The following is a 10,140-nucleotide window of genomic DNA, read 5'->3' as shown; positions in this document are numbered from 1 at the left end:
ATGTTTGTTAAGGGGCCCTATGTGAGAAACAGCGAAGAGGCAGAAGCTTTGGCTTGTTGAAAAGCAGTTGAATTTGCAATGGAAGCTGGTTTTTCAGCTTGTGATTGAAGGTGATAATCTCACAGTGATGAGAGCTATTTCGGACTTTTCTTGCCATAATTCTTTGCTTGGGCATATTTATGAGGACATTTATTACTACCTAAGTGGGCTACAACATGTTTCAGTTAGATGTGTTAAGGGGGGGGGGGGGGGGGGGAATGTGGTGGCACACTCGTTAGCTAGGTATGCAAAAAATATTATTGATGAAATGTATTGGCTAGAGGATTCGGGTGGCGGTAGAAGCTTTGTACCAAGATTTTTTTACGTCTTAATGAATGAATGATTTCATCGCTTTCAAAAAAAAAAAAAAAACTTTATTTTGACCACCCTAATAAAAATATTAAACAACATGATCTGAGAATTACAAGAATTTGAATTCAACAAAAATTATAGTAATGCTATATCTATAATATTTTCACAATAAATTTTACGTGGTTATTAATTCTAATTTGAATTCAGTATTGACATGTTTTACCCACCAATAATAGCTTATTGTGTAAGATTTGTAATGAAATTGTTGTGGTCACTTTATTATTCTCATATTAGCATTTTCAATTTCCACTTTATCTCTTATTTGTATTTTTTTTCCCTCTCTTTGCTAGTACAAAAAATTATAATATTTTATGTATTTGAGTGTTTTTTTTAGTGACGTTGATATATTTAAGTTGTCTCTTTATTAAATTTTATATAATTTAAGTTTTTTAATGATCATTCTAATAAAAGTTTTTAGAGTCGCCACTATCCCCCTCCCACTCCATATGAACCCTTTTAGGAGAAGTAGAACTACAACATGATAAAGAGACAACAGATGAAAAGAGCTCCAACCAAACCAAACTAATAGAATACAAATCAAATGTGTTGTTATTACAATGTGTACATATTTTTTTATTTGGTCCTTAAAATAAATTTCTGACTTTGCCACTAGTTAGAAAAATAATTATGAATGCTAGAGCCCTGATACAATGCTTTATTAAGATTGGGGAAATTTCTTGCATAAGGAGAGAAGCTAATGTAGTAGCTCATCAGCTAGCTTTTAAAATATTAATGCTTTGCAGTTTTTCTATGTATTTTAAACTTCGTGTCCTTTATGGCGATTTTCTTGCATGAAATTAGATATGTGAATAATGGACAAGTGTAAGAGCTGTTATTTATGTTTGAAAAAAAAAAAATCCATGTAATTGGTGTAGTAGAGAATCAAATGAACGAGAAGAAGAAGAAAATTACAACCCTATTCTCTTTCCCTGGTTCAGAAAATTCTTGCTGTCCTCTTAGAAAAAAATTCTCTTTGATATCAAATCTTAGAGAAACTTATAAAAAATCATTGTTCCTTTCTATTCCAAAACCAGCGCTAGCCAAATATGCTCAACATGTTTATGAACTAACAGTGTGGATAGAGGAAGTTTCTTTTTTTGTTCACTTGTATAATGCCTAATTTGGTTTATGATATTTAATCAAATTTTGCACAATAATTTTTTTATTTTTGAGTGTAAGGCATTAATGCAATTAATTAAGTAGTTCAATTCATGTTAGTTGTTACTCCTTGATTAATTCACTACCGTTATAAAAAAGTACTTTTCATTAAGGCAAAACATATAAATATCCTTGTCAAGACAAAATCAAATTACAAGATAAGAGCATTAATTGAAGTCTCCTCAAATATTTAGCTAAACTAATCCAAAAAACCCTACTTTTGCTAGTTTAGCTATCTATTATTTTCGTACACATACATTAGCCTCAATACTTTATTAACATTGAAATTTAATGTAGTGAGGATAGAGGCCCACTACATGTAGAGATGAGACTATCCTTTTTAAAAACTTTAGTTAATTTAGTGAGGCTAATGCGTACTTGTTTCGATTGAGTTAAGATAAATTTTTGCCGAAATATTAAATTAGTGAGACTGCTGTGAACGCTCTAAAAAGAGTAAAGAAAGACCATCCACGCTTTACTCTAATTAGTTTCCTCTGGCGAATCCAAATACCACCGATTCAGACGTTCAGATGCCTTTTTAACCTATAGAAAAGAAGGCAAAAATAAGTTGTTGATCATATGTTATAGCATGTATATAATAGACCGTAAATTAACACCAGATATGCATTGAACAGTCACTGTGGGAATTCATACAACAATGATAATTGGAAACTACTGTTGACTTCAAGTCATATGTATAACTTTATTTACTTTCACAGTTTAATTTACCTGGTCGTCCCAATTTGTTCTCCATATAATGAAGGAAAGAACAGTTGTCTGCATCAGCACTCCACATAACAACCCAATCCATAGACCCTGTAAATAAACAAATAAAAGTGAACTTTAAGCATAGGAAAACAGAAAGTAGAAAAAACAAAGTGTATTATTTTGTTCTCTAATTTCCAAAAAAAAGAAAATTTTATCTCAGTTTTAAATCATAGTATTGATTAAATTCCGTTAAAGATGTGACATCATAAGGATTTAGTCCAAAAACCCTTAACCACTTCATTTTAATCTAAACGTTAGGAGGAAAATTTTAATAATTGAAAAAGTTAATTAAACTAAATTATGATAGGGTAAACTTACAAAAGGGTAAATTGTAATTGAAAGTTTGTTAGCAGAATGTAAAATTTGTCATCTTAGGTAGGGATGGCCATGGGTAGGGTATATCCATACTCAACCCAGTTAATTTATTCACGGATACCCGATTACCTTACCCAATCAGTACCCATACCTAATTGTTACCCGATTTGTTTACCCATGTTTATTCATACCCTACCCAAACCTGATTTCTATAAAATCACCAAATATGCTCAAAAACCACTAAGATGACCAAAATATCCTCAAAATCTCTAAAATGAAAAGAGCAAAATACCCATGAAACCTCTAAAATGACCAAAATACCCTTGATATCTCTAAAATCACCAACTATACTAAAAACCACTAAAATGACCAAAATATCCTAAAATCTATAAAATGAGGAAAATGCCCATGAAACCTTTAAAATGACCAATAGACCTCCGAAATCACTAAATATGCTAAAAACCAGTAAAAATGATCAAAATATCCCCTAAACCTAAAAACTACGGAAATACCTCCAAAACCTAAAAAATGACCAAACTATCCACAAAACTTAAAAAAATTTCCAAAAATTCCTCCGAAACTTTAAGATTACCAAAATCCCCATGAACTTAAAAAATAATTGGAATACTTTTGAAACCTAAAATTTGACTGAAATACCTTCAAAACATCAAAATTACCAAAATACCCCTAAACTTAAAAAATGACCGAAATACCCCCGAAACCTAAAAATTGACTGAAATACCCCTAAAACTAAAAAATTACCAAAATACCCCTAAACTTAAAAAAGACCAAAATACCCCCCGAAACCTATAAAATGACCAAAATACTCCTGAAACCTATATGATGATAAAAATACACCTTAAACCTAAAAAATAACCAAAATACCCTCAAACTTATACATGACCAAAATCCCCGTAAATATTGAAAATGACCAAAATACACCAAAAACCTTTAAAATGACAAAAACTAACCCCAAACCTCTAAAATTACCAAAATACCCTAAAACCTATAAAACACCAAAATAGCCATAAACCTGTAAAACGACCAAAATGCCCCCTCAAAACATCTAAAATGACCAAAATACCCTTGAAACCCTTAAAGTGACCAAAATGCACTTGAAACCTCTTAAATTACCAAAATAGAGGTTTGAGGTATTTTGGATGTTTCGAGGGTATTTTTGTCAAAATTAAGGTTCTAAGTATATTTCAGTCATTTTGTAGGTTTTGATGAAAATTCAGTTTTTTTTAGGTTCGGGGTTATTTTCGTCATTTTTTAGATTTTAAGAGCGTTTCGGTCATTTTTTAAGGTTAGGGGGTATTTTTTTTTTCATTTTTAAGTTTTAGGGGTATTTTGGTAATTTTTAGGTTCCAGGATATTTTGGTCAATTTTTTTAGGTTTGGGGGGTATTTCGGTTGTTTTTGAAGCTTTGAGGGTCTTTTGGTCGTTTTTTTAGGTTTTGGGCACTTTTGGTCATTTTTTAGGGTTCTAGGCTATTTTAGTCATTTTTTAGGTTTAGGGTGTATTTTAGTTATCTTATAGGTTTTAGGGGCATTTTTGTCATTTTATAGGTTTTTTTTTGGGGGGGGGGTATTTTAGTCATTTTTAGGTTTTAGGGGTATTTCGGTTATTTTATAGGCTTTGGTGGTATTTTGGTTTTTTAAGTTTAGGTGGTATTTTGGTAATTTTTAGGTTTTGGGGGGGGGTACTTTGGTCATTTTTTAGGTTTTAGGAGTATTTCGGCTATTTTGTTAGGTTTAGGGGGCATTTTGGTAATTTTTAGTTTTTGGAAGTATTTTGGTCATTTTTAGGTTTTAGGAATATTTTGGTAATTTTAGGATTTTGGGGGTATTTTGGTCATTTTTAGGTTTTGGCGCGTCTTTTGGTCATTTTTTAGGTTTAGGGGGTATTTTGGTAATTTTAGGTTTTAGGGCAATTTGGTAATTTTGATTATTGGGTAATGGGTTGGTTGGGGGATACCAATAATAATTTGGTTTAGTTGGGTTTGGGTTAGATTTAATTAGTTAAATTGATAATTGATGATGCGAAGAAAATCGGTAGGCTGGATGCTTCGGATTTGAAAGGACCACTTGCTCTCTCGATGGCCTAAAAAAGAAAGAAAAGCGATCAAAGTTGACTGGGGTTGCCAGCCAAGAACCCTCTGATGGCAAAGTTAGTTTTCTCTCTATATTTTTGGAGTTCCAACTTTTTGGGAGAAGTAAAAAACGTACCTTTTTCTAGTCTTAATAGGTGTTTATATAGTGTCCTAGGAACAGTTATTGGGATTGTAACCTTCCCTGAATTTGAGGAGGTGCGAGGGTTCAAGGATAACTACCACAACCGTTTAGGAGTTATATTTTCTCATACAACGGTCACTAGAAGTTATACGTATGTTGTAGAGTGGTGAAATGTACTTAGTAATTCCTAAGTGTAAAAGTCTCGTTCAGGGGTCCTCTTGTGGACAAATCCCTTTAGGATGGGGATGGGCCCTTTCCTAGGACGAGTGCTGCGGGTGTGTTTTTGTCCATGGACGACCATGGGCGTTAGCCTCGTCTTGGTGCTTCCTTCTAGATGGCTACTGGTGTGGATGATCATGGACAGTCTGGAGAAAATTTTTCTTCATTCCTCATCAGTTGCTCCTTCGTCCAGGAGTCATGTAGTATATCACCAGACTTCAGGACGAGTTTGCAAGAACATTTATTATTGTTATTTTTTATTTTATTTGTTTCTCAGACAGTGTACCACATGTCATGCTTTCATAGGTGGTTGGTCACGTTGACTTACCCCTTCAAGGCAGATGCCACATGTCGCCTTCTCATTGGTCTCGTTGTTGTGAATACCAAGACTTTTCTACCTATAAATAGTGGTTTCCCTCTCGTGCCCCTCTCACTTTTTCAGATTTTCTATTTTGACATTCTCGTCTGTCGCCTCGTCTAGAAGTATTCTCAGCGTCCTTAGTATCTTTCTTCTAGGATGTCTGCAATGGCTACTTGTTCGTCTAGCGACAGTGTAGACAAGGCCATAGACGAGTACCATGATTCTTCTAGTTATAGCACTTCCAATAACGATAGTAGTAGTAGTAGTAGTGACCACACAACAGAGGAATATACCTCTGGTGTTCCTGGAATTCCCGTCGAAACCTTACAGGAAAATATTAGGACGAAGGCAACCTCTGGAGCTGATACCTCGACGAGTGTCCCGCCGTCCTCCCTTTTGGACGAAGAAGAAACTGTGTATAGTTGTGCTATAGAAATCCCTTCTAAGACGGACAAGAAGAGGTTAGATGCTCTTAGGAGTTGGTTCCAAATCCCAGACGATCGGAATCCTAGGTTAGCCGTCTGAGGGGAATGGTGTTGCCAACCCCATTTTGGGATAGGTATTTATGAAGCTTATTTGCTAGGGGGGCTTAGATTTCCTTTGAATGCCTTCGCTAGAAAATTACTCACTAGCCTGGGCTTGGGAGTTTGTCAATTTAACCCCAACACGTGGAGACTTATTGTCTCTATGCAAGTCTTATGGAGGGAGGTATTTGATGGGAACCGTCCTATCATCGTGGACGAGTTTCTGTACTGTTATAAACCCTCCTAGATAAGTCAATCTCTAGGCTTTTATCAGTTCACAGCTAGGGGCAATGACTGTAGGTTGATTAAGGCTTTGCCTTTGTTTGATAGAAACTGGAAGACATAATTTTTCTTTGTCTCTGGTTTCTGGGCGGGGCATCCTATCGAGGTTGGTAGAGATGCATTTGCCCTTTATACTGGAGAATTAGGGAACCTTCGTCAAGAAGGTATGTTATATTTTTCCTTCATTCTTTTTATTTATTTGTTTTGGCATATGTTATCTTTATATAGTTGTTTAACCTTAATTTTCCTCTTTTTTTTTTTTAGCTGTTAGACGTCATTCTTTAAGTAAGTTTCATCGTGACCGCGTCCATAGAGCTCGTCTATACCCCAAGAGGAATTTTCACTCATTGGTGACTCTTCGACGCTTGCATAGGTGGGGACTTGGCCCTGATCCATTTGCTGAAGCCCTTGCACACGTGCAAATTGTCCGTAGACGTGAGTGCCTTTCTTACTTGAAATTTTGAATTTATATATATATATATATATATATATATATATATATATATATATATATAGATATATGTGTGTGTGTGTGTGTACATGTGTTTTTTAGGAATGGCAACCATGAAAGAAAATAAGGGGAAAGAAGTGATTGACGAGATGACCAGACCTGAAGTTCAACCCTAGCCTCATCCTGTTGCTGGAGACAAGAGGAAGAGCTTGTCCAAAAATTTGGACTTGGGAAGCTTGCCCAGTCGTCGGGGGAAGAAGACCAAGCATGGGTCGGCCAAGCCCGAAACTGTCAAGTCTGACCCTTTTTCCTCTTTGCCATCCATCATAGTCGTTGATGTTGACTCGTCTACGCCTGTTGGCGTCACTCCGTCCAAGACCCATGCTCCTGCTTCGTCCCAGCCTTCTCAAAGGATTTCTACAAACTTATTGGAGAATGAGGATTTGGCTTGGGAACGATTCCAAGAGGCTGTAACAGGTGAGGACGTGGCTGCGTGCTACGATATGTCTTTGAGGGAGTTTGAGCATTCCGGTGTCCACGACCTTTTTAAGGTGAGAACCTTTGTCTCGTCTTGCTTTAGCCATGTTATCTATTGTTATTTTTATCTCTTGAACCTTCTTGTCTTCTATGTAGGCAATGTCGAAGTTCATAGTCGCTTCCAGACAGGCCACAGAGATGGACAAGGAAAGGATCCTTCTAGAGAAAAGCATATAAGAGATTAAAAATGACTGCAGAACTTGGGCTGAGGTGGCGAATAAGGCCAAGGACGAGGTTAAGGGGTTGAGTGCTTTGGTGGGGGAGCTGAAATCCGACGCTGCTAAGAAAGACGACAGTCTTGACTTTATTCAAAAGAAGAACGACAAGCTAAGTCTCCTCCTTAAGAAGGCTAAAGACGACGCAGTGGAGGAGTTCAAAGCGTCCAAAGAGTTTACTAACCTGCTGGACACGAACTATGCAGCAGGGTTTGAAGATTTTAGAATGGATACTATAGACAACTTTTCTGGAGTTGACTTTAGCACTATTAAACTCAACCTTGGCGCTGCTACAAGTTCTCTACTCCAAATAGGCTTAGATGATGTTAACATTGAGGACGATGCCACCACCAAGCCATCTCAGGACGACCTTAACGTTGATGCCCCCCCTTCTTGAAGACAAATTTTAAATTAGTGCTATTATTATTCTGCTTTTCTTTTGGTTCGTTGTTTTTGGACCCTTTTTTAAAATGTATTTGAGTACAATTATCTCGTCTAGAGTGTTCTGGATGAGTTTATTAATAATTATCTTTTAAGGCTTATTTTATAAGGGTTTTTGGACGGTGGTCGTCTACCCTTTTTAAACTAAAGAATATTTTTCTTTTATCTGTTATTTATGGTATGGACGAGTTTATCCATTATTTTCGCCATTTATGTTATTGGCTTTTAAATAGTGTTCTAAGAGTTGAATGATCGTCCATGTGATTTTCTTATGGACGACCCACCTAGGCATGGGTGTCTTTATCAGCCAGTCATATCTTTACAAGTGTAACTCGTCTTAGGACGACAATGATGACTTTGCAGTATTTTACCTCGTCCTTTGGGCAATTTATCACTCGTCTTCTTGCAAGAGGCTTATAATGTTTTACTCGTCCTAAGACATTGAGGTGTCTTGGCTAGATACTCGTCTTTGGAACTTTATGCCTTAACGTATGCCTTTTTCTTGCCTATCTTTCTTAGACGAGTATGCCTTAACTTTTTCTTTTTACTTTATCCTTATTTCAAGGAAAGCTTATGAATGATACATCCCTACGTCCAGAGATTTTCATTCGTTTTAGGCTTTTGCCCCCTTTGTGGGTATCATTATGGAAACTAGATTAAGTATATAAGAAATCCAAACCATATTATTGCATGAACATTGTCCACAAATATGGCACGTTTTAGAAGCTGGTGCCTTATTAAAACACTTAAGAAAATACATAACCTTGTCTTTCACAAGCTGATTTGTAGACGGTACAAAAGTTTAAGAACTAGTGTACTTTTTATTCTTAGTCACACTATAGTAGTAATAAGAACACAACAATATGTATAAGTAAACACAGATTGTGGCTGTAGTTGCCCATAGTATCAACCTCGCCCCTGGATCATTTTGTCCAAGTTCATCACTGATAGTACCTCTTCAGGTGTTCCACGTTCTAGAGGTGCTCTAACTTTCGTCCGTCTAGGGCCTCTAAGTAGTATGACCCCTGCCTCTTGCAGTTGATTACCTTGTAGGGTCCTTCCGAATTGGGTCCCAATGTTCCATGAGCTGGATTCCTAGTTGCTAAGGAGACTCTTTTGAGAGCAAGGTCCCTAACACTGAATCGTCTGGGTTTCACCATGGCATCATGCTGCCTAGCCATAAGATTCTTGTATCTTGCTCTCCTTTGCTTCGCATCCATTCTTACCTCGCCAATAAAATTGAGGTCAAGACGAAATTGTTCCCCATTCTCTCTCTCCTAATACTTCATCACTTGATGATTAGCCATATGAACTTCTGCTGGTATGACAACTTCACTTCCATATGCTGGCTTAAAGGGGGTCTCTCCTATCGGAGTTCGTATAGTCGTCCTGTAGGCCCAAAGAACACCTGGTAGCTCGTCTGGCCATATCCCTTTTGCCCCCTCGAGCCGAGTCTTAATGATTTTCAGCAGGGATCGGTTTGCTACTTTTGCTTGTCCATTCGCTTGTGGATGGGAGGGTGAGGAATAGTGATTCTTGATTCCAAAATGTTTGCAAAAGTCCCTGAAGGGTGCGTTGTCAAACTGACGTCTGTTATCCGATACTAGTACCCTGGGTACTCCGAACCTACATAGAATATTCTTCCATACAAAATTTTTAACATTTTGTTGAGTGATTGTTGCAAGAGGTTCGGCCTCTACCCACTTGGTAAAGTAATCAATCCCTACTACCAAAAACTTCATTTGTCTGGTTCCCATGGGGAAGGGACCTAGGATATCCAGTCCCCACTGTGCAAAGGGCCATGGGGCCATCATTGGGGTCTGGTACTCTAATAGCTGTCTAGGGACATTGCTATAGCGTAGATACTGGTCACAGACCGTGACATAGGCCTTAGCATCTGCCTGCATTGTAGGCTAATAGTAGCCTGCACGGACGACCTTATGGACTATTGATCTCGCTCCTGAATGATTTTCACATGCTCCTTCATGAACTTCCCTCAAAACATAGTTTGACTCGTCAGGAGCCAAGCACCTTAAGTAAGGTTGGGAAAAACCTCGCTTGTACAGCACTTCGCTTATGAGGACGTATTTGGCTACCCTGACCCTAAACTTTCTCGCTTCGTCTTTGTCTTCTGGAAGCCTTCCATCTTTAAGATAAATTACTATTGGACTCATCCAATTTTCTCCCCCTCCTATCTGCTGTATGTCCGGACAGTCTATGCTTG

At 37.1% G+C, this 10,140-nt stretch overlaps 1 protein-coding gene across 2 annotated transcripts in view; it reads right to left on the bottom strand.

Annotated features, from left to right (window-relative positions):
- Positions 1–1,663: 1,663 nt before the first annotated feature.
- LOC142609684 (protein DETOXIFICATION 24-like) overlaps positions 1,664–10,140 on the bottom strand; it is a 49,024-nt gene continuing 40,547 nt past the window's right edge. For both annotated transcript variants that reach the window (XM_075781337.1, XM_075781339.1), the window contains exons 9-10: positions 2,299–2,385; positions 1,664–2,112 (exon numbers count right to left, since the gene is read on the bottom strand). In XM_075781337.1, the coding sequence (XP_075637452.1) occupies positions 2,050–2,112; positions 2,299–2,385 (150 nt within the window). In that variant the 3' untranslated portion in view covers positions 1,664–2,049. The remainder of the gene's footprint in view (positions 2,113–2,298; positions 2,386–10,140) is intronic.

This window comes from Castanea sativa, chromosome 9 (genome assembly GCF_040712315.1).
Source record: "Castanea sativa cultivar Marrone di Chiusa Pesio chromosome 9, ASM4071231v1".
In the NCBI taxonomy this organism is placed as follows: Eukaryota; Viridiplantae; Streptophyta; class Magnoliopsida; order Fagales; family Fagaceae; genus Castanea; species Castanea sativa.
The sequence above is the reverse complement of the archived record's forward strand: the minus strand, read 5'-3'. Positions and strand labels throughout refer to the sequence as shown.